This window comes from Phaenicophaeus curvirostris, chromosome 8 (assembly GCF_032191515.1).
Source record: "Phaenicophaeus curvirostris isolate KB17595 chromosome 8, BPBGC_Pcur_1.0, whole genome shotgun sequence".
Lineage (NCBI taxonomy): Eukaryota > Metazoa > Chordata > Aves > Cuculiformes > Cuculidae > Phaenicophaeus > Phaenicophaeus curvirostris.
Genome location: NC_091399.1, coordinates 13,570,089 through 13,596,204, shown reverse-complemented (window position 1 = coordinate 13,596,204; position 26,116 = coordinate 13,570,089). Strand labels below are relative to the sequence as shown.

The 26,116-nt window shown below is 37.5% G+C and overlaps 1 protein-coding gene across 1 annotated transcript in view; it reads right to left on the bottom strand.

The window, feature by feature from the left end:
* NEK7 (NIMA related kinase 7) overlaps positions 1 to 26,116 on the bottom strand; it is a 69,905-nt gene that overhangs the window by 21,526 nt on the left and 22,263 nt on the right. The window contains exons 4-7 of the mRNA XM_069862547.1: positions 18,478 to 18,540; positions 17,828 to 17,938; positions 3,010 to 3,118; positions 587 to 694 (exon numbers count right to left, since the gene is read on the bottom strand). Of these exons, the coding sequence (XP_069718648.1) occupies positions 587 to 694; positions 3,010 to 3,118; positions 17,828 to 17,938; positions 18,478 to 18,540 (391 nt within the window). The remainder of the gene's footprint in view (positions 1 to 586; positions 695 to 3,009; positions 3,119 to 17,827; positions 17,939 to 18,477; positions 18,541 to 26,116) is intronic.

The following is a 26,116-nucleotide window of genomic DNA, read 5'->3' as shown; positions in this document are numbered from 1 at the left end:
TTTGTTTTTGTTTTTTTGTTTGAGGTTTCGATTTGTTTAAGTCTTTAGGTTTCATAAAGCCTAATTCTCATCTATCCTTACCTTATTTAGCTTATATTGAAAAACTCCATCTTAAAACAGGGAAGCTCCCTTGCTAGCCCTTTCAAAGCACATAACCAACATCTCATCAATACTACCCCTACAGGCACACAGAATTACCAGATTTTTTCCAACACTCATTAAAGTTCAAATGAATTTTAAAAAATGCATCCATATTATTGATCTTAACTTCTTCTAGCGTTTCTGGAAAACACTACTGTCCTGAAGACGTGTTTTGAGCCAGGAATGTATATTAAATAATTCAAACAAAAGGGAAAGAAAAGAAAAACACCCCAAAAAATCCCCAACGAGCTGTGCTGCTGCAAGTGACCCTCCAGAATTCGAGCATCTCCGTATTTGTCCATGGTGCTGATCACTGGGTTATATCATTGTTATTTAATAACAGCTTTAGCTGCATCTAACTTTCCATGCTCATGACTGGGGACATTATTGCCACTATATTAAAAGAATCCACCTCCCCAACACTTGTACCTCAGCGAAAGCTTACCTAAAGAATGTGCAGCTGTGGTTTTGGAGCTGAAAAATCGACCAAGTCCAAGGTCTCCAAGCTTTACTACCCCTGTTGCTGTAATGAACACATTAGCTGGCTTTATATCTGGAAAAAAATAAAAAAGACAGTTAAAAGTCACAATTAGGTTGCAAGAAAAGCTACCGCTCTATTAATAATAGAGCAAAGAGGCTTTTATATATTTACAGCTAAAACTAACAAAATTTGACTGTGCTGTTCATAAAGAACGAGTCTGGGATTTGGAATTTCAAATTAACTATTTTAGTAGTACAAACATCGCTCAAGCAAAAAATTAAGAGCCACTGAAAGTGTTTTAAAAAACAAGCAAACAAACAACAACAAAAAACAACACAAACTACTACACACACACCCTGCACCCAAAGAAGCATACACAGGGAGTTCCTTACTACTTTGTACAAGCTCTGTTTAAGGACTTCCATTAAAACTAGAAAAACTGTTACTGTGTCTTAGGTAACAGACCAAAAATGTTTTCAAGAACTGTAAAATACATTTTTCATCACTTCTGCTGATCAGATTACCCACAGTGGCACGACAATATTTATTTGAAATAGGCAACTGATTCTCTTTAATAGCAGGCATTAAAAAAAGAAACAATTTTTACTCAGGAGAATGGTTATTTGAACTCGTCAATGGAATTGGGCTAATCAAGAAGAAACAAAGAAAAATAATGATGTATACCCCAGACATTTATTTTTCACAAGTGATATACAGTTTAAGTTTTAATCCAACCCTTTAGAGACAACTGCAAAGGTTTTTATTTTACGATTTTTAACAAGGTACCTATCCAGTTAATCTTGTAAATAAATTGAGCGGCTACTTGTTTGGCAAGTGTGTTTAGCTCTTACTCAGCTCAAAAGCAATGCATTGCGGCTCTAAACCTAAAGAAAATCATTTAACTTTGGTAAGAGGGGATGACATTTTGCATAAGATATGGGTACAGAAAGAGGAATGGTTAATAGTCCTTCAAAACACCAGCAATATCAGGATTCCAATAAAAAGTTCCAAAAACTTAGAAGCTTTAGAGAGGAAGACAGAACCAATTACATTATGTTGCTATCTGACCTAGTTTTCAGGAGTATGTATCTCCCTTTGTGAAACAATCCAACGTGAATATCAGCTCACTTTAAAAATAGCTTTAATTGTCTTTGGTTTTGGAGTGTAAACATAGAATTCTTAGTTTTGCCATAGGTTTGCCAGAAGCTTTGAAGGTAGTATTTCAGCTTAAGGAGTTTGAATTTATTTTGGTTTTGAGCTCAAATAGGCTAAAATAAACTACTTTAGTCATAAAAGCATTAAAGGAAGATGCCTTCACCCTATGGAAAGAATCTGCAATTTCACGTCCTTCTCTTTCTATTATTTACACTTGCAGATATCTGTGCAAATACATAAAGACGCAGGGAGGGCGAGGAGGAAGGAAGAATGACAAGAGAAAGCCATTTGCAGGGGCATCGAAGTTGATCTGCTGAAGGGTGCAACATCTCTAGATGCAAGTGACAAAGCTCAGCAGAGATCAAGAAATTTTTGCTTTCTAGGCAGCTATTTGCATCCCAGCAGAAGGAAGCCACCAACCTAGAACAGGTAATTCCACCTGACCCCAGATACAGCCCATATACAAATTGCAACTCATAGCCAGAAGGATATCCAAGGCAAAAAAAAATTGTAGTATAGCTGCTTCTCAGATGTACCATCTGTTTTCTTTGACTCAGAGTTACAAGGTGAAATGAAGACAACATACAGAGGAGACAGCAGTACAGAGGTTTAAGAGATTTAGCACCTGACAGAGATATCTGGCAACTACAAGGGCTGTTGGGACACAGTACTTGACACAGAGACTGGAAATAGTGGAATTGAGCAGAGAAGGGGAGAAAATGCTCATGGATGTACGTATTCCAGTTGATAAGGGAGTGGGATAAGGGCCTGTACATCACCAGAAGGCGTGGCAGGAGGCAAATACTTTTGTAAGAAAAAAAGGTGAAAGGTGAAAAGAATGGATGGATAGCTGTGCAAGAATGCAGTTAACAATACTTGGGAGAGACAATGGCAAACAGAGAAGAGTAAGAACAGGACAGAAAATAAAAGCCAGCAAAACGAACTGAGCAAGCAAAGAGGTAGCAGCGCCAGGGTCTCCTCTTACAGAACTATCACTTATTTTGAAAACTTGAAATCACAAGCCACTGCTGCAAACAAATGCCTACCACAACAAATGTACAACCATAAACCTCTGTCATGCTCTTCTGTTACTTATAAAACATTATAGACACATACACTGTCAGCTGTCAAAATTGATTCCATTATGACATTATTTGGTGTCATTTGCATTGAACCAGCTTAATTGTACTAAAAGGTTTAGTAAAGACAAATCATCTTTAGTCCTTCATTACCTCGATGCATAACACGACGAGAATGCATGTGTTCCAAGGCACTGCAAAGCTGAACAAAGTACTTCCAAACTGTTCTTTCAGGAATCAACCTCTTCTGTTTCTTAAAATGCTTAAAGAAAAAAGGATGGGCACAGAATATTAAAATTTAAAACTTGCATAAAATGCTTGAAGAAGATAGAAAATCCTTTATTTAAAAACCAAATACAAGAGTCTCATAAGCTAATGAGAAAGGTTTAACATAATTTCTTGACACAGAAAGCAGAAAGCTTTCCCCTTAAATATTAAACACATATCATCAATGTAAGTGCTTAACTCAGTCAACACACAGCCACAAATTACGCTAATAAAAAAACTGCTATCCCAAAAGAGGATTTACAAGTGTTTAGTAATTCTCAGTGCAGGATTAATGTGGTCAGAATAGTCTAGCATAGGGTAAGCAGCCACAGGACAAATAAAGGTCAGATACAAAGATATGTGCCACAGAACTTTCCAAATGGAATAATTCCTCACACCAACATTGATTTCCAGATCATAATTTTCTAAATAGAAACAAATAGTAGTGAGACACAATCACAATCAAAAATCACATAACAAGAGATGATCAGATTGGTCCTAGAAACTTCTGCAATACATAAAAGTGGACTAGAAGTGCTGTAATTTCTAAAGATTTCATAGTTATCTAACTCCCATTCAAATATTTTCCATCCAGTGTAAACAACCATTGCCGATCACCGGTAACAGTTCAATGGCCTGTTAAAGCTTACGTGAAACAATTATGGTCTGATACACACATCTCCTTCAAGTACATTCAGGGACTGGAAGAACACAGTCCTCCAAAAATACATACTGAAAACCTGGAATTCAGCCAATACAGAAACGTGCAAGTTTGATCATTATAAATTTTGCAGTTAAAGGTAAAAAGACTAAAAAAATCTTTGCTTGTTTAGTTTCTCTTTTTAAGAATTTGTATTTCAACAGATGATAAACACACAAAGAAAATACATGAACAACATTCATGCTAGCAAAAATTCATATGGAAGGCAAAGCACTTAGATGTAATTTAATAGTACGTGTATACACACACACTTCACACTCACACACACCCTAAGAAAAGTTCATATAACAAACATTTATCACTCTGGAAAAATAAAAATATGTTCATGTACTATGTTAAAATATGCCACTGAGAAGCTGACAGCTGCATCTACACATTACAGAGATATGCAGGAGTATGAGAAAGATGTTTTTAAACTAGCTATAGCAAAACGCATCAGTCATACAAAGGATCATAACATTTCACCAAAATGTTTTTAGTTACAGGAACTATTTCAAAATGTATTTTCATTTAAATGAGGCAAAGCATATAAATTACTACTTTAAACATAATTTTCTTTCAGTCTTGGACTGAATCCAAATAAACCCTGTGTATCTGTTCTCCCCATAGCTGGATTTGCATATCAGAGGATTGTTTGATGTCAACAGGAAGATGGAGACCAGGTTTCTTTTCATTTAAAAACAAATACACAATACATGTAAGTATGTGCACATGAAAGCATAGTTCCTTGATTTAAAATGTATTCTGGAATTACCATAATTATAACTAGGTACTTTATTTAACCATTCTGAATTATTTTTTAACTCAAATCTAAGCACAAGCAATGATGAAACACCATTCACAAAATGTTTGAAATGGGAAGGCTTTCCATTACAGATTCCATTCCAATGTATTTAAAGTACATTGATGTACTTTCAAAGTATGTATTTTAACATTTTATTCATTTGCTATCTATTACACTGCAGCTGACCGCACACAAAATCAGCTTCAGTTCTTACAGTGTAACAGTTTTTAAATGTAGTCTCATTCTACTGATGGCATTAATAATTTTGCATGATAGTAAAAACTACTGAAAGCATCAATAATGTTAACCCTGCAAATTTATCCACCTACAGAGGATGCAAAAGAGAGCTGCTATATTTGCTAACAGATCTAACTAAACAAAGAAACAGGCACCATTTTTGCTTGTATAGGTTTAAAAATCATCCGACATCTTTAAAATAACTGAACATTATTTTCCGTAGTAATGAATTACACTATCTTCTTCCATCAAAATCCTCAAGGTTTTCTTGGGCAGATGTCCACCAATAGCCGAATTAGCACTGAAAAACCTCCACGACCAAAATGACTGATTATACAAAACTAGCTATTGAAACAAGTTGTAAGTTTCTAGGAAACAGCCCGACAGACAGTGATAATTCTGTGAAGTCAGTAAGGAAAAGACATCCCATTCCTGCTTAAAAACTTACCTCCCAACAAGAAATATAAACTGATGGAAAACATGGTCAAACCTATTTTATGCCTAACAACATAAATAAGTTCATATAGAATCATAGAATCACCAGGTTGGAAAAGACCCACCAGATCATTGAGTCCAACCATTCCTATCAAATTTAGCACATTAATTCTATTCAAAGAAGTATCCTTTTCTCTCCTCCATTTTGAAACAGCCCACAATGCTAAATGCAGTTCTAATGGTTGTGGGGTTTGTCCCTTCCTACAGGGAAGCCAAAATGCAGAAGACACGATACGAAAAGAATAATTTTTAACCTCTCCTGTAGCAGAGCATAGTAGCTCTGCAAACAGTATTGAAACTAATCCACTGCTTAGTGCTGTTATGTTTTAAGCATCTTAACGTCCAGTTAACTTAATACACTTATCTCCTACTGCGTACAAGCTGCAATTACCTGTCCAAAACTGACTCAAAGGCAGACAGCCTGACACACAGCTTTCTAACTACTCATTTTCCACATTCTACTACACTGCTTTTTCCACCCATCTGATGCTCACAGGACAGTCCTGATGTCCTTCAGACCACTGACCTTCTAGGAGATGATGGGAAAAAAAAAACCATAATCCCGTTAGAGGTGAAAGACCAGTCTCAAAATAGTTGAAACTGGATAAAGAGGGAACTGCTTGTACATGTGCATTAAAAATTTGGGTAGTGTTGCAGGCTAGAGTTTAATCAGGTAAACAGACACTACCAGGCATGCTCAGGCAGCAGGCTGTCTCCCAGCAAGAATTATTTGTTCCAAAAGCCATATCCCATGAAATTTCCATCTCTGTCTTTGAGAACAGAATCACAAAAAAATTCCTTTGAAGAGTTTTCACAATGTCAGTACAGATAAAATTGCAATTCAGTCATTTAACGCAAGTGGAAATTTTTGTGGTCACAAATTTGCTATTCAAATGCCTTAAAGAGCTTTAAGGTAGGCAGGTTATATCACCAGTTCGTCTTTTCATCCCTTTTTACAGAATGACTGAGCAGTTTCATTATAGGAAAGTGAAGCTTTCCTGGTTTTCTCTAATGAATTGCTAAAAGAAAAATTAGATATTCCCCAAACGTTTCCATCCTAGTAAAGTTAAATATAGCTGCCCTGCACCTAAACAGCATATGCCATTTAGTTTCTTGGAGGCATAAAGAAAAACTAACTAAAAGATAGACAGCAAAAAAAGTTTAAAGTCAATATAAAAGCACAGAATTATACTGAATTTCTAAAGATGATGCTTTAAAGGTCAAATTTCGAAAGCAAGACTGACAGCAATTAGCAAATGGTCTTAGCTAAGCTTAACAAGCACAGTTCAGAGAATACTCTTAAAGGAAATGTGCAGGACTATGTTTGGCTTTTATAAGAAAGCTAAGGATTTCCTGCACATGAGTAAAGTACAGCGAGCACAAATTGTTTCAATACAATTGGATGCGACTGCCTGGCTTGTAAAAAAATTAGCAACCAGTTCTGAATTTAGTGTCTCATAGAACTCACTAAATGGGAAGAAAACAGGAATAAATAAAGATTAAAACAAACTGTAAGTGTTTAAAAAGCAAACATAGAATCATAGAATAACCAGGTTGGAAGAGACCCACAGAAGCATGAACAACTCTTTTTAGAGGGCATCTCTTCCAGAAAGATGATATAATGATCATCTAACCAATTTTACAGAGTCATTATTTAAATTAATTAAATAAAATGTGTGAAACTGTCAAACAAGCCCACGAAAACGTACATATGGATTTCCACTCTGCATGCTCTAGGCTAGAGTTGCCTTCTGAAAAACAGGATCTGGGGGAAAGGTAAAATAAGAATGATCACTCCCTTACTCTACATAGACTTCTTTTCCTTTCTTTCACATTTTGATGAGGATCTCAATCGTATCTGTCTGTTCTTAGGACTTCACTTCTGGCTCACAAAAATGCAAAGGGTTGGGGTTTTCTATATGGATTTTACTGCAGAGACTTATTAGAACAGTGGTTCAACAACAGGATACTCGTGGGAAGAAATCTCAACTTCATCAAGAGGGACATGATGCAGAAAGGTCTACTACAAGGAACTTCTCAGCAGCAGGTAATGAAGTTCTTGAGCACTTCTGCCTGTGTTTGTTTGGGACTCTTATCATATGAACTAGCAGAATGAACAGACAAAGGAAAGAGGAGGTCAGGCATCTGTTAGCAGGAAATTACAGAAGCACAAGATTTCTCATTCTGTGAATACAACAGAAAAACCAGAATTGTCAAGGGCATGCAGAGTCAAAATGACAGAATGATGAAAATGGACCTCAAACATCTCTACATTTCAGAGTCAAGATCAGACACTCACATCACAGAAATGAAGTTTCTACGTAAGTCTTACTTTCTGTTTAAAAGGCTACAAAATTCTAGTAGGAAAGCAGTGTTCCAGGAGTTTTGTCTGGCTCTGTTCATTCACTAATTCGGCTGCCCATCTCTTCAAATAATGGTAAGTTTTCTGCTGTTTCTCCTTGCTTTCTACTCAGGACAAAAATAGATTTTTCCACCACATCTTGATTCACTTACCCAATTTGATTACAGAAGTGATCAAATCTGTCTACAATTCAAGACTAGCAGCTGTCTCTTAGATGTAAAATGAGAACAAACAAACAAAAAAAAACCTGAAACAATTTGGCACCTACCAACTGAACATAAATAAAGTAACAAGTACTTGGCCAATAAAGTGACTAATAATAAAAATATTAAATAAACAAATATTTACCTGGTTCTTTTTCCAACTCTTCTTTACAGTTGTTTACATCTCCAGTTACTGAAGATGCCATACATTTATTTACCCCCTTCCAGAGTCCACAAAAAAGCATTTAAAAAAAAAAAACCCAGTCCTTCTCTACTAGTGATTTCTAGTACACAAGTAACTTTAATCAATAGCTACAATAGACTATGACACAGTACAAAAACTAATGGACAAAACTGTACTAATAGAAGTACCTGCTAGCATCACAAGGCGAAATTAGCAGAATGAAACTACAGTCTTTCCTAAAATAAATAAATAACCCACCACACACAAATCACAGAACTGAGATAGAAATATCTTCTCAAACATAATCTTCTTTCCCACACAATCAAAATAAAGAAATCTACTTACAAGATAGATGAAGCCTTGTAAGGAAAACACAACCCAAAACCGTCATGTTTTCCATTTTTAGTATATATTTTTCATGCAGATAATCTATTAATTAGATTTTATACCGTCCCTTGGAAAGCTCTGAACAAAGTCACTTTATATGTATTTTTATCCAATTCCCTTTGTAAGGACTAAATTCATTTTTCCTTACCGAGTAGTCTACCTACAGTCATTATGTTCCACCGAGTATTTTTCACTCATGCAAAAAAGCAAGCAAACACAGTGTTCGGTGATAAAGACCACCTACTGAAATCAGATCTGTTTGCAAATCCACTAAAACAAAATGTCCAATACTGCATCATTTTCCTTATCTTTGCCATTACCACTGCGCAGGGCTTCTTAAAACACACAGCCACATGTTCAAATTCAATAGTATTTGTTTACATGCAGCTCTCCAACAAACCCCAATGGGAAAACTGGTGCAGCACAAAGAGGTGAAACTCATGCTTGAATCATTAACTCTACTTTCTAATAAAAAGCAATAGCGTGACACAATAAATACAGAGGCTACCATCTTAAATTTTTCTTTTTACTACAAAGAAGACAGACAAATTTGAAATCTTCTCTCTTTATTCTCAGCAAGTTATTCATACAGCACAAGCACTGAAACTGAAAATTTTTCAAAAACTGTGTGGAAAATTAAAAATAATCTCATAGTACTCTTTGCAGGGCGTTTTAAACCAGAAAAGCACCCAGAACTATTATTCAATAAAATCTTCCTATACCCCCTGCTCTTTAAAGGTTCACAGAGCCAGACAATTTTAGCATCAGTGGGCAAAGGTGGAGATGAAATAACCAAGCATTCCTGCCCCAATTAAAGATATTTGACAAGCGTATGTAATAGTTACGTGAAGTTTAACATCAAGTTAACTTTCCATAGCTGACTGACAGGGTTGCTCTCCCTGCAGTACAGTCATCTCACACAATGGCTTCAGGTGTGATTGTCTGAAGGGGATGTCCATAAGACAAAAGTGTTGATAGTCTAATTATTTTAGCAGAAAGCTTATTCTCATTGTTCCTGTGGCAGACAAACAATGGTCGATTCACAGAAAAACTAACAAGGCCGCCTGGCAATTACCCAGCCCAATTACCCCTCAGGTTATAAGCTGCAGAACCGGTCAGCTTTCCCTCAGCCAGCACATATACCTAACTTGCACATGGTAAACTGCTGCTACTGCTGCCCTTCTGGTCCTTCTGCTGTGGTTGAGAGCAAAGGTGACAGAGGACAACCTGTCAAATACCCCAGTTACACACAATTATGGGGAGCAAAAGCTTATAGATGCAGCTCTCCCACCTTTTCAGGATTCTATGCCTTTATTTTTTTTTAATTTTAGGACTCCACATAGTGGCCGCTTCCCCCAAGAACACCCAGCCCCTCTTCTACCCACTACGTAGCAAGCACATATATACAAAGCTGAATAAGAATGCTCTATTTTTTTAATTACGGGGGTAAAAAAAAAAAGTTTAAGAAAAAGATTTTTAGTAGCACTGCAAAAGATTAGTGGTAAAATTAGCCTGACTGGTTCAAAGCCCCAGGTTTCTCCTTTAGGAAAAGGCATATAAAAATAATTTGGCTTTGATCTGTAATTAGCACATACTGCATTACAGTATCCTAACACATTATATACTTCTTCAAGCTACACTATCTTTAAGCCTCTTCAAAGATGAGTACACAAAAAAGCTCAGAGAAAGAATGTGAAAAAACACTGAGGAAAAAAATTTTTAAGCTTTTAATGTTTATCAGTGATGTAGCTTCGGCAAGGTGGCAAACTCTTCTATATTATAAAATATAACCATAAGCTAAACAAAAAGACTATGAGTCAGGAGGTTTGGCATTGGAGGGGGAGCTAGGGGATGGGCAGTGGGGTTTTTTGTTATTTAAATTGAATCTAGCAGTCACAGAAAAGAGAAGAAAAAAGCGCAAGAGACAGATACTGACTGACGAGAAGCAAAAGAACCGAATTCTACGTTTTAAAATTTACCTTTATAGATCATGATAAACCAGTACCATGCAAAGAAAAGAAAAACATGCAGAAAAATTACTTTAAATATACTTTTTCCACAATCATGTTGTCAAGTATTTGGACATAAATATATGTATAAGAAAAATCACAGAATTAAAGCCATCGTAGTTTCTCCCCCTTGAGAGCATGTGCGTGCACACACACAGTTTTCAGTTCTGTTTTCTTTCTTTATGTCAAAAGACCCTTTTCTCATTCATTCATGACACTCAGCTAATGAGCAGTTTGAAAATGTCTCTAGGCTTTATTTATTGTGCACTATTCAAAACCTATTATTAAATATAAGTTTCATGGAGGGGTACAGCTTCCTGGCATGCATCACTGGAATATCAAATTAATAAAATAAATTTTGTGACGTTTATCTTCACAAACGGCCTTAGAAATTATAAGGTAGTAATATCCCTATTTTACAGATGAGAATAGGGGCAAAGAACTAAGATCAAAAGTGTTAATTAATTCTGGCACCAATTTAAGCACCCTTTTCAATGTACTTAGCTTTATGAAACAGTTCATCTTCAAAGCACAGTTTCCACTCAGAACAGATGAAGCTGTGAACTCTCAATACTTCTACGAAATAAACCCCAGAGTTTTACCTTGATCAGAAATATAGAATAAGCAATTACACTTTCCACCAAAAAAAAAGTGGTTGAAGCGGTTTATACAGCATCCCTTAGGAATAGTACCAGAGACTGTAAGAAAGGATGGCCCTTGGAAAAGCATTCAATTGTGTTAACCACAAAACCTTCATCTTTCTTGAATTCCCTGCCTTGAAAACGAACGCTGCAGCAAGGAAGGCAGCACAGATGGAATGAAACGCCATGCACCTACTGCACCACCACGACTCCTACCCAGAGTAGCTGCACTGTACAGAGTGAAGGTTCTTCAGCAAATACAGGTTTATTTCTTCTTTGGAGTGCAAGATATTAAGCTGTAGGATTTTTCTAGCCTTTGAACTCTTGATTTTACAAAAACAATTTCCTAGAATCAAAAAAGCACACAGATAACTAGAGAAACCCAGGCTCTCTATTACATTGCTACACACAGCTTACCAGAGTCGGCACTTTTACAGCTACAGTCGGTATTGAAGCTGACTGAGTAACTTTACACAGAGTACCATCCTTCAGCAGGCAACAGATGGGTGCTGCCAGTGGACTTCATTTACATTTGCTGACAGCAGCAGAAAAGCAACACTCCTGAACCTTGAGTCCCATTCTACACTCTACATGGCTGTACACTGCAGCATAAGTTCTTCTTTGTGTTCCCCTGTATTTGATTTTAATTCCTTTGCAACCTGTCTCTTTTGTGCCTCCATCCCAGATCTGTCCCTTCCCTATTTCTGTCACTTCATTACATTTTCTCCATTTACACAAGCACAGCCTGTTCCCAGCCAGTTAGAGTTACCCCATGCAGCCTCTCTCCCTACTGGCAGTCAGGCAGTCTTCCAGGATCCTTGCCCAGTCTGTCCCGTTCTCTGCCAACACACTAGTTGTTCTCTAATCTCACTGTGCTCATGCCCAGTATTGGGACTCCCATTTCATAGTTTCCCAATCCATTACACTTACTCTCTTACACTCCTCAGTCTCTGCTGCCTTGTGTTGTAACTTCCTGGTCTACGTTCTCTCAAAACTTGCTCACCCACCAGCTAGGCCCAGTCCACTTGTCTTTCCTATTCCCAGTCACAACCTCTCTTTTCTCCTTAAAAATCACCTAGCTGCTCATCCCAACTTACTTCTGCCTGCCCAGTCTTATGTCTTCTCCACATTCATCTCATACTACTCCCTTCCCTGTGTTGCTATAAAGAATAAATACCCTCTGAGAGACAGGAAAGATTCAGATCATCCAAAGCATCTGGAAAACACTATCACTGGCAAAGCCATTTCAGTGACCAAACTATAGGTTTAAGTATTCAGATAGTATGCAGTGCTGTCAGCACTAAGACATGCAAGAGGTTCACGCAGCTTTACATGTACACGAATCCTCTGCTTTAGCAGAGGATTGCTCCAGCAATTTCTGTTAAGCACATACAAACTCTTGTGTTAGAAGAATTTAACCTCAGGTGAGATTTCACAGCCACTATTGTAAGAAAAATCCCCCACTCAAGTTTTAAGTCTGTTTCAAGGCACAAGAGTCTTACAATATATTAGGTACAAAGGTTGATATATTTTAAAATAGATAGATTAAAAACAAACAAACAACATGCATGTCAGCAGAATAATGCTTTTTTCCTTAGCCATCTACTAAATCATACAACATTTTTGGAAACATACATTCCAAGCAGGCAGCTGGCATGCAGCATTTTAGTATGAAACTGTGATATTTCAAACTGAACACACATTCTCCCACAGCTAAATCTTCAGCAATTCTAACAGCAGAGTTACTGTCCTGCTACGCATGCATGCACAGCAGAAAACAGTTTCTGCAACACCACCATTCAAACTACATTGGAGACATCATCATTGTCTCACTAGCCTTCCAAATATGAATGCCAACCATCTCCTACAACTGCTAAAGCTGTAAATCAATGTTTAGTATGATAGTTAACCAAATAATATAGTCAATTTATAGCTGCAGGTTTCCCAAAAAAACGGGTCATGCCCTGGAAAGCAGTAAGCACATGACCTGCTAAATTCTGACACTTCACCTCTTCATTAACTTCATACTCCCAAAATTCTATTATCACAGCAAAAGAAAATGTTAACTCTTGCAACTAAACAAAACTATAGTCAATCCATCAAAAACAGTTTGAAAACGCACATGGGAAGTATTCGTACTCAGCAACATCACTGCAGCGAGAGAATGGTTAATCACAGGCTAATAGCCATCCTGCAATCCAAGTCAGCTAGTCTGCAGGCAGAAAAAGTAATCAGCTTCTGTAGCAGTACGTGCCCCCTCAGCTCTCTGCACCATGCTGCAAATTCAGTGGTGCAAGATGCACTGCTTAGTCCACAAAAGAAACCCCTGCGGAAGTTTGACCTGCACCTGATCACCACCCGTTGGAAATGATGAGAATAACCCTCTCTTTGGTGGTGTCCAGCCTCACAACAAACACCACTGAACACTTAGAATAGGGCAAATTTTAATAACTACCCTGTGCCTCTGTGTTCCTTCCAAATCTACTGTCATTACAACATGTCTATAAATCCCCAAAGGCTGTCATCTCACCCTGTAGCCACCTCACGCTGTAACACACTCAGGCTGCAGTCACGTAGATTCTGCAACGGGCACTGTGGTTGCTTCACACAGGCAGGAGCAGCAATCTGGGCAGGCAAAGCTGCCAATGACTGAAGTTAAAATTGCTTCCTCTCTTCAAGCCCTTATATAAAAAGGCAAGCTGTCCTATGGGCAAGTTGGTCAACATGGAGTACTGCAAATAACTTAAGAAACCCTCACTACTAATATATTTTGAGATAGGGAGAGAAGGGAGGGTCTGCATTCCACCCCATGTAGAAAGGAGAAACAGCCTGATGCAATTGCAAATAGTGAAGCCCGAAGTCTCCACCACTAGAGAACATTAGAATGATAGTCAATGAGATTTCAAACAAGCCTCAACAGAGCTCCAGCTACTGCAACAAGTAATTTGGATATACATCAGTCGTTTGGAAAGAAGTGACTATCCCTGTTTTCTGTCCTATAAAAACCAAGTCAGTTTAAAGACAGAGTTCACTGTTCCCCTCTACAAAAACCTGAGATACCGATATGATCTTCATACTGATGAGACATTTAAAGATATTTGTCTTATAAACATCCTATCTTCAGCTAGCTAAAATCTTTTTCAATTTAAAGTTGAGCAAAATACACAAAAAATGTTCTCTGAAGAACGGGTGAAGTACCTAGGTGACATTTCATAGAGTTCAAAATATTCTCCATCTATCATGAGAAAGCTGCAAACATATTTTCAATTTTTTTAGATGAAAGCCTTCATGCTTGTTCCCAAAACATGATTAACTTCCTTAAGATCTGCATGACATATTCAGTTTAAAGTTTGCCTTTTTTTTTTTTTGGTGTGCTAAGATTATTCACCAGAACAACTAAAAATATCTGCAGAAATTAAATAGACCTAGAAGCTTATTGCTGATTTAAAAAAAAAAACCACCACCTCACTTCAATGTCTTGATAACATACCTTTTAATAATCTTATATTTCATCTTAAATAATACACCAATTATTCCACCAGATAGTACCAATTCTCTTGTTCCAACATCTTCAGCACAGACTTTGCTAAGCAGTTCTTCTCACTAAATCATTGTAATGGATTTCCTTGATTAATGCAATTAGTAGATTCTTCTATATTGATGGTATTCTGTTTATCCATCCTATCAATTGTTGTTTAAAAAAAAACAATTTAAAAAATACAAACCAAAGATGCCCACAGAAGTATCTTTGCCCTGTTCCTGTCTGTGGTGGTGAAGAACCACGACTAATAGAAAAACGGAGCAAGCTTCAAATCTCCTTCACAACTTATTTTTGTATTGCAAAAGGAGATGGTATTACAAGGGACCAACAGGAGTTCTCCAGACCTATCCTTAGCCTTGGTAGCTATGTACTGTCACCACGTTCTATTGTCAGTGTCTGTGGTATCTACTAACAACAGAAAATGAGCAACTGAGAAACAGCATAACAGATAATAATTATTACTTGTAAAATCTTTGATGTAATAATATCTAGCCACCTAATTCACAGGTACAGAAAATAAAGAATTTCTACTTCTTTCACCATCCCTACAGGTTACATAGCACTGAGGTACAGATTCTAGTGCAAAACCAACTGTACGTCAAATGCAAGTATCTCCTCTTCACTGACAATGTTTGCTTCTCAGTATTACTGACAAGCCACATCCAAGAATTCTACGCAGCCATTAAAAGCTGTAAAACAATAAACCCTCAATCTCAGATCCTTCGTTTTTGAGAATGGAGGCTCTATTGAAACATCAGCCTGGGACAGAGGTGATTATAAAAAATTAAGGTAAAATGGATTAAATCTGTGTATGTACATACATAACCACACAGAGGGGACATATGAGATATCTGATTTCATCATGCAATTTGTAAACACCAATGCACGGCTGCTTTTTTTTTTCCTCCTCTGACATACAGCAGATTTGATTCTATGAATTCTATTGCGATCCATCGGAGTGCACCAAGTGATTTTTCTCAGTTGTCTACTCAATGGGGACAAAGACAGTATTATTCACAGGTAACAAGAGGCATGGTATAAAAGCTGGACAGCAAATACATGGTTCATTGTGAAACTGAAGAATTCATTAAGGTGCACTGTGAGGCACTGAAGCTTTGCAAGTATTCTCTGATGTGTCAATAATGTCAAAACAAATACCCAAGTAAACTAGTTAAGTAGTTGCCCCTCACATTAACATTGGCTTCAGTGTCATTGAAGCTGTGGTCATTTACAATTTCAAAAACATGCTTGATCCTTTCTACAAATTACATAACAAGCCTGGTACCCAAACAGTCTTCTGGGGGTGCCTCAACATCTTTCAGCGTAATCAAAATAGAATTCTAGCAAGAATGCTGGAAACCAAAGCAGTTTGTTTGTTTTAATATAACAACATAGTCATTATATTTACTTCAGCCATATGACAGGCAGTCATTCTGCTAGGAAGTTTCCACACCATTACATATCATTTATTTTTCAGGCAATTTTAAAAGTACTTCTTTCAGATGAGGCTGTATAAGTGAAGTGCCCCACATTTAAACTCATACCATCCAAGTAGTCTACCAAATCATTTCCTCCACCAGCAGCGTGAAGATGGAGTGCATTGTGACACCTCATACATATTTAATAATAGCCTGATAGGCTGTCATTAACATCAAACAGCAATCTAAGTTTGTTACATTAAACATGATCCCTGTGTTAAGAGGACAATCACAAAGTGCCTCCAAGATGAGCCTGTAAAAAATACCCACCAATTTGGACAAGGTGTAATGAGGCCAACTGTACTGAAGAAGCTATTATTCACACACTGGATTTAAAATGGGAAAAAAAAAAAAAAAAGCGGGGGGAAGCAGGGGGAAAAAGAAAAAGCTTCAATGGGTCATAAGACCAGACATGCCATAAGGCAATCTGTCACAGAGCACTCATATTAATAACTGTTGTGTCAAAACTGAACATTCAAAAGAAGAGACAAACCTTCCTTTATGTTTTATGAAGTGTAAGCCCACAGAATTAATAATTCATGAGATGAAGAAAAATATCAGGTTTGGATATAAATATTAACAGAACACTGTCAGCCTGCTTAGAACCAAATTTTGACTGTCCTACCTTACAATTATCAATCTAGAAGGAAATATTCTTCAAAAGCCCTCCCCAAAAAAATCAGCATAAAAGTCATGAATAGAGAATGTTAATTTCTTCATTAATGTAGTGCCTAAACAAAACAGCAGAATTCTTCTGTGCTGGCTGTGGCTGAGGGAACGCTAATTGCCCAACTTATTTGTTCCCAGAGTTATGCTGTGTTGACAACAATAATGTTGGTGTGCACAAAATAAAGTACACTAAAGGGACATAGTAAAACCAAGACCCAGTGGAAAAGGGATAGGCAAAGAGGAGAAGTAGTGATCAGATGACTAAGATACAAAAGCCAGTTTAAAGTTAATGTAAGTTTCACAATCCAAAGTTTATACAATGGGTCTTGATTAAATTTTTCTTATTAGCTGAAGAACAGCATTTAAAAACTACAAAAGACAGCAGTTAACCCATAACGCACAACCACATATCAGTAAATTCACTGAACGTGATTTCAATCAAATATGAAATCTACTTTCAGAATACACTAGTCTCAAGATAAAGAAGTATTTAACTAGATGTAAAAATTGATGCAGTTATTTCCATTTTAATCTTTATTTTGTTAGCTAAAGTGGTTAGCATGTGAAGTTCAAGATCTAGAATAAACTTCTGCCTTAGGACACCAGCCCTCCTCTGCTTTCACTATTATTATAGACAACAGAATATTAGAACACAAAATTGTGCCAAAATTCAGGAATGTCATTAAAATGGATTGTTCTAAATGGTGGTCACAGTGCTCTATTCTTTACAGCTTTTTTCTTCTCCCTAATGGTAATACAATCTCAGTCTAGTTATGTCCCCATCCGCACTTACATTCTGGGCAATAATGCTAAAAATACTTACATAAGCACCAATAGTGAGCATGCATTAAAAAAAAAATAAGTCAGCCTAAACTCTCCACTTTTCTTCAGTTATTGACATTTTCACTGCATTTCAGCCAGTGATGAGGACACAGAATGAAGAGTCAAACAAGTTGAATCCTACAAGCTTTTAAATTTTTAAAGAATTCTTACCTTTATCATTCTAGAGAGATCCCCAGCATCAGCCAATTCCAACACTATGTTCAGTTCATTGTCTTCAATGAATGAGGCATAATATTTAATTACATTTGGATGATTCAGTTGCTAAGAAAACAGAATAATGCACATGTTAGTGTAGAGTAAGTCTTATAAGACTGACATACAAAACATTATTATTTAGGAAAACAAAACAAACCCTAAAATCTATTTCAGTGTAATACAAAAAGTATATGCTTATGAGAAACATCAACACAAACATTTTGCAAGAACTTGATGGCACCTTAGGATCAACATAATGCCTGAAGTTGCAATTTGAAAGCAATTTTGTTTCAATGAATTTACGCAATCACATGCTAAACTAATCTGAAACAGCTAAGTCAATTATAAAAATCAGTACTTTTCTGTACATAGAAAAGTAATTTACAACGCTGTGGCTTTAGCAGAAACATCTACTTGAAAAGTTACCCAATTTCCTACAAGATTCACTTTTCATTGTTAATTTCTAAAACAATAAAGATTACAAAATTCCTTAAGTGAGGCTTATAAAAACTCTACACAGAAAACAGTGGATACCTCAAGTATATTTAGGAAAAAACTTGACCTACTTTGATGATGGCTGCACAATTTTTAACCAAATATTTTACCTTAAGAAGATCTATTTCTTTGATGCAGTCAGCACGGGCTTTGGCATCCATTAAATCAAATATCTATACACAAGAGATAAGACACTTTTATTACATGTTAAAATATAGCAAATTGAGTGTTTATCATTATTTCACAGTATTCATAAAGCAACCTGAGTTATGCATTTCATGGCAAGATGTAACATTGCAGTACATAATGTGTGACCTGATGTACTGATTCACTGCTGTATTGACTATTTTAGCCTGCTCATGGGAAAGATGTCCATTGTTTTCCAATTACTTAATTGCCACCTCCTCATAGCTGTTCAAACACATAGCACTGTTAAGCACATTTCCTTCTAGTTGGTTCTAATCCAAATGTCAGCTTCCTCTCTGATTCCTGCCACACCATTATCACAAACTGATTCTTTCTAGTACTGAGAATACCTTTCCTTCCTAGTCTCTTGCTAGTCTTCCTTTTGTATTCTAAATAATAGACACACTTTTACTCTCTCTCTCTCTCAGGATCAAACTTAATTGTCACCTCCAATTCTTCCTTTCCCATTTCCCTCCTTTCAGCAAGAGGAGGAGCGATTTGGATTCTGTAATTTGTTTACTAGAGTACTTTTTTCTAAGCCCTCATCTGTTACCTCGACTTTTACAGCCCTTTACAGTTAGGCATCTCTGCTCTTCATTTTTTTTCCCACCTCCCATCTGCTCCAAATTGCTTTGCAATATATCTCATTTTTGCCTCCTCCTATTAACCACATTACTCTCCACAAATTTCAATTTTGGTTTGGAGTCATTTTTTTCCAGCCATTAGATCCCTTGTCCGTATTCTACACATCTATATTTCACCTAATGTCTTCCTATTTTCACTCCCTTTTTTCACCACCTTTGAGTTCCCTTCTCACTTCAATTTCTTAGATGTGTACATTAACTGAGATCATAGCTGTCCATCCCTGTAACCTAAGAGACCCGCAAATGGCAAATTTTAAAACCTCTCTCCCAAGAACAATCAATGCAAGCTCATACTGGGGAGCAGGGAGAAAGGGGGCAGGCATAAGGGGCACATCTTGAAGCTTGATATTTTTGCTAAGTTCTAGATAATAGTGACAGAAGAACATTCCTCATAATACAGAGGTTAGATATAGACAAGAGAACTCCAGACACACTGGAGAACCTAATCAAAGCAGAAGACAGGATTTGAGACTGAAAACTGTACATGAATTATCTACTTGTAACATCTGGAGTAATTACCCGAAGACAAATTTCAGTAATCAAAACCAAAAGAGTGTCATCCTGCGTGAAAAAACAGGGTGGTTTGCACGTGTTAATGACTGTTGCCCAATACACCAACAAACACATTAACTAACCTACACCAGAAGTGTTTCCCTACACACCTGAACAAGCAAGTTTTGCAAGCCATTTTGATATAAGCTATGCTTCTGATAGGGACGTAAATCAGTACCACTCAGAGGAATAACTAAACAATAAAAATAAAGCCCTAGACTCAGGACTGTGATAGATCTCGGCTCAAGGCAGGGGAAAGTAAAACAAACTTCTGTTTGTGTATTCTGGCTGGTATTCCCAGTACTTCAATTTTGTTATTAAACAGCCTGGACTAGACTAGGCCAAGCGGCTGCTCTCAGGAAAGGTCAGACTGAATTTCTACCAACATGACTCCTATAACTTTTGCTACATTTCATACAGCAGGGTGGCAAATTTGTCAAAGCTTCAGCTAAATGGACTATTTCAAACATTACCTGAATGATACAAAGCAAGACAGAAAAACTGAATCTTTTTTGATGCTTACAAACACGAAGACAGACAATCTGAAGATTTACTGTGTATTCCTAAGGTTCTCCATTAGACTTTAGCCCAGATCTAACCTCAAAAGACACGCATAGTGTTTCCCACAAATCCAGAATTTCAGTTTCACAGACATTAACCTCCTCCAACAAAAAGACTGAAAAGAAAAAAAACCCAACCCAAAACAACAGCAACAAAAAAAATCACCTAATCCAGTGCCTCTGAAGAACCTCTGCCCTATCGCACCAGATTCAAACAGCTTGCAGAGATTTCCTTTCTGAATAGATTATCTTTCCATTTTGCCAAACCACTTTAGTTTGGATCAGAGGCCCCTAGTGTAATAAGCCATGTCAGCTCACAAGGAGGCTACTGCAAACACGAGAAAACCTCGACTGCTCACCACAAGAAGATGACTAAACACTGAACAGCATCTTACACTGAAAAATTAGATATTTAAAGAGCTTAAGAACATCCTTTCAAGTGCTTGTCAGAATTACACATGGCACCTGGCAGCAATCGGAAGGCTTGTTTTGCAGGAGCTGCCACATACCAGATGACAGTGCAGGAGAAGCTGTCCTTCACTTGTGGTTTACTGCAGACTGTCCAATATGAAGAGATGTCAGTACTTCCATCACGACTGTAACAGCTCACAGCTTTGTGAGCAGACTAATTCCATCTTCGGCTACTATTACTCACTCAGCAAGCCAACATGAAAGGCCAGCTTATACTCCCCCCTCTCCAGTATGTGTGTTCCACATAGATTTATCTCACATACACACAATTTGTGGTCCTATAAAGACATTATTGCCGTTGCTATCAGCAGGCCACAGACCTGACAGCCTGAGAAACATGAGGCCTCAAGACTTTCCATGTTTTGGCTGGACTTCTCTTGGCCTGCACTTATTTTTTTTAGCTCAGATTCAGCTGTAGCAGCACATGCTTTGCAGTTGAGAGACTTAATTGTAACAGTCATTACAGTCAGATGACTTGTATCTAACTTCATTTTTAGATTCACCTCAGCTTTGTGCAACTGAACAGTCTTAAGGATATTAGAGAAGATACAGTAAAAGTTTAAGAAAACAAATAATTAACACGGGTATACTTCTGGACTAACACAAAACATTAGCAATTGACTACTTGAAAGCACTCAACATATCAGAAACGTATCAGAAACGGCGTGACCAGCAGGTCCAGGGAGGTTATCCTCCCTCTGTACTCGGCACTGGTGAGACCGCTCCTCAAATACTGTGTTCAGTTCTGGGCCCCTCACCACAAGAAGGATGTTGAGGCTCTGGAGCGAGTCCAGAGAAGAGCAACAAAGCTGGTGAAAGGGCTGGAGAACAGGCCTTATGAGGAGCGGCTGAGAGAGCTGGGGTTGTTTAGCCTGGAGAAGAGGAGGCTGAGGGGAGACCTCATTGCTCTCTACAACTACCTGAAAGGAGGTTGTAGAGAGGAGGGTGCTGGGCTCTTCTTCCAAGTGACAGGGGACAGGACAAGAGGGGATGGCCTCAAGCTCCGCCAGGGGAGATTTAGGCTAGACGTTGGGAAAAAATTCTTTACAGAAAGGGTCATTGGGCACTGGAACAGGCTGCCCAGGGAGGTGGTTGAGTCACCTTCCCTGGAGGTGTTTAAGGCACGGGTGGATGAGGTGCTGAGGGATATGGTTTAGTGTTTGATGGGAACGGTTGGACTCGGTGATCCGGTGGGTCTCTTCCAACCTGGTTGTTCTGTGATTCTGTGATATCCTCTGCAGAGTCACCACCAGCATCCTCTTCCCAGCACTGCTCAGGACACTGGAAGGGTGAGCCTAAACGAGGTCAATGTGAAGAAGCTTGTGTACATCGATTATTATGAACCAGCAGTAATTGGACTACAAGTGTTAGCATCACGGTAACTGGCTAACAATAAAAACTGCTGCATTAGACTAACAATAAATTCTAATTCTTGACTCCACTTATGAGGTCAGGATCACAGGGTGATTCAGGTCGGAGGTGTGTTCCTCTAGTCAGCACAAATTGCATAGACTAATGCACTTATTTAAAATTTTAATTATTTTTTCCCCAATTTCTATTTTTAAGAATTATGATAACTATGGTAAGATTAACATTTCTACAAAGGAATTTTGTTTGCTGTGGAACACCTAATAATAAGCAAAAATTATATTAAATGTTTTTATGATGTGGCAGTTTCCATGAAGAGTGTAATCAAAAATTCCCATTGAGGTAAGAACTATACCTTAGTAAGCAATTACTGTGAAATTCGTGAAAACAGGCAAATAAAGCTGAAGAGACTTCAGAGAGCATTCTAAATGTCATTTGCAACTTTTCTTTCCATTTAGCAAGAATGCCAAGTAAAACACAAAGTACATTTTTAGCTCTCAGGTTTTCATCTCCCACAGAAGGACAAACACATTAATCGTTATTCCAAAATATCTCCCTCTGTGTACTATGCAGCTAAGGGACCTCTGATAACTTTGAATTCAATTAGTTCTCCAGTACCTTCATGTGGGTGTAAATTGTAATTTTATTCTTTCATCATTCTCAGAATATCAGTTGTAAGTACTATCAGGAGATACAGGTATTTTTAGAATAGTTTCTCAACTATTGTAAGCTACAGAGCAGGAACTGTTCCCTATGCAGGGACTGCAGTACAGTAAACCAACTCCCAAGTGAAGTTCTTTTCATGCTCACGCATGCTCCTATACGGCTGCAGGCATAGCAAGAAGGTTTAGCAACATTTAAACACCAGATGGAAAACATCAGGCCTTTGCTTCTAAGTGTGTACTGTAGCTGATCAAACACCAGCTATAAATGTAAATCATCAGAAGTAACATGGCTAGTAAGGAATCTACTCAATTCCTCTTGCTCTGAAATCCATCACTTTTCCAAGTTTTCCTTTTCAGTGCTAAAAAGTATATAAGGTCTTTCTAACCTCACCATTTAAACAACAATTGAACCTATCTCTGCCTGAAATTCCACATAACATAAAACTACCAAAAACCATTTCCAAAGCAAAACACAAACATGACTGCTGTAAACCTATCGACAGGCAAGCAAAATAAAGACTTGAATGCACAAAAACATTAAGAGCTATGATAGATCATAGCAACTATGAGCATTAGAGTATTTTGCCACCACAGCACTGCTGTGCTGAGACAATAGTGCTTCATAAAATGTGAAATTACAAGTACTTTCCTAAGATTAATTATCTCTAATTCAGGCACAAAGTAGCAATCCACTGACAATGCACAATGAATAATGAATGTATGTGCTAGATAAAAGGATTCATTGTCTGAATCTCTAACACAGGGGTCTCCCATTTTGGAATGAAAGAGAAGTAAAGGTGGAACAATGTAAGGCAGAAATGTAATGAACCTAGAATTTTATTGAAACATGCAGTTTCATACAGCATTTTGAATTTTGAGGTTATAAGGTTTACTTAAAAAATAGCTCATAAAGTGAACACATACAGCTTTACAGTCACTGATGTTAGAACTCTTTTGCCCTTTAAGGGTGTTTTGTGAGCATTTATTCCAGTATCTAGCAGTCACTTACTTCCCCCTTGGAAGCAACCACTAGAGCGCTCATTGCTCACAATGCTGCACCACAGCTCCAGGTGTCAGTGGTTCTGCAAGGGTTACACAGGTGGCAGTAGCAGAGATGCACTGCAGCCCTCTCAGACATCATCCTCCACCACAGTTTGGACCTCAGACTCTGGGGTTTTTTTTATTTTAATTTTATTTAGGTAATATTTCAACAGGATCTCATAAACACAGTTCCATGGAAAAAAGAGAACCTAATTATTATAACTACCACTTCCCTAATTACATGGCAAACCACACATGGGAGGATGAAGCACAAAGGGTACAACAAGAAGAAAAGACTCAGCAAACTCTTGTGTATTCTGCTGGTTAATTACAAGAAAGAAATTGCAAATTAAACATTTTTCACTCTGCTACATATTCTATTGGAAACCAAACCAACTACTTCTTCATGTTATCTGGACTCAGCAGCAACTACAAATTCAGAAAGAGTGGTTTCTGTCACCATCTGCTTGTCCTTCCTCCCACAGCATCTTACTGCCACTTGCTTCTGCTCACATTGAGTTCCACAAACATACATTCTGTACACACTAATATAACATTTATCAATATTGTACATATTTCAGCCAAATAAAATTTTAATAGCAGAAAATAAACATTTTTGTTGGAAAGCTTCAGAAGAACTCAAAACTGGCAATCCTCAGGAAAAAATATGGCCCAAGATCCAGCAACTCTTAAGAGAGGATAACTGAAGAATTCTAAGTCATCTCAGACCCTGAAGGTAGAGACAAATGTAGGGGACCACTGAATGAATACACATGAAGAGAATAGGTATACACCCAACACATCCAGAAAAACAAAACAAGGAGCGAGTGGAACAGACTCAACTTGCAAGAACAGAGGGGAAGGCTAAGATATGAGATGACAAAGGGTAAAACATGGTGAAGTAGAAGAAAACCCAGATCTCAGTTATGTTATTTAACACAAAATACAGAATTTAGAAACTGTCTCTGTGTGGAAATGTGGAAAGTGATATATCCATGTTCAGGTCTAAAATAGAGAAAATACAGCTCCTCCCTCAAGACAAAAAGAAGTATTCTCCGTTTTGTCCATGCTAAGGTTGGTATCAGAAAAAAAGGCAATATTTTAATATGAATAAAAGAAAATACGCTTAAAATTAAAAGCAAGAAGCACCATCACAGAGAAGACCCACAAGAGCTCCTCGGAAAAGCAATTACTTCCTACCAAAAGACATGTATGAAAACAATTTTTTTTTACTGAAAATAAGCATTGTGACTACATTTAACAAACATATTTCTAGGGTATCTCAGGGAAGGTCACAGAAGCACAGTAACAATCAAGATGTTCTTCTGTCCAAATGGAAGAGTTTTATATGTCAACTATGAAAGCTCAGTGCTGCTGTAAGCCTTTTGAACTCCAGGAAATACTTCATCATACACGTAGGAGTTTTTTCCCTTACAGGTTAACCAAATCTCACTTTCCACTCAGACAGCAGTCATCTACACACAACCAGCCTTCATACGGAAAGTGAGTTTGCAGATCACAGAACATACCCCTCCCTGAGGTGTACTAGGCACTAACATTCAACAGAAAGACAGCAGAGTATGTTGGACATATTAAGACAATCAGAACGCTATCAGGATAAAGCCATTTGGGAGAGTCACAAAGTTTTAATCCCATTTCCTACCAATCACCAAGCATACCACTAGAAATTTATTACGTGCTTGGGGAAGAATGCTTTTCTGCTTTAGAATCTATAACCCACATACAGAAAGCATGACAGCTCCTCCAGTAACCGAAAAAAATCTTTTGGCAAATTAGGAAATCTGATGTGAGAATACAGCTACAAATACTGACTTCTGAAATACTATTAAAAGCGTACATGCTATAAGACCTCTGTATTCTTAATGCAAACACTGTTATAAAAAAATTCATAATTAACAGTGAAAGGCTGGACTTCATGACTTTCTTCCAAGTACCCAGGCATTCCACACCCACCTTAAATGACATGCATTTTGAGTCACATTTGACCTTTATGGTTACTCATGCACTAAAAATGAAGGAAGAATTAGCTTAATGTTTTAAGACTGTTGATCAAAGTTCTTAGGATATATTTCAGCTTTTGAAGTAGTACATTTCTGGCAGTTTTCCCAGAAGGGGGAACCAAGTCTCTCTTTTCATGACTGCCAGGACTGGCCCTGACTCCTGGTGCTGCAGAGAACAGGAAATCACATACATGGAATTGTAAGTCAAGATACAACAGAGAAATTTACACCGCATGCATTA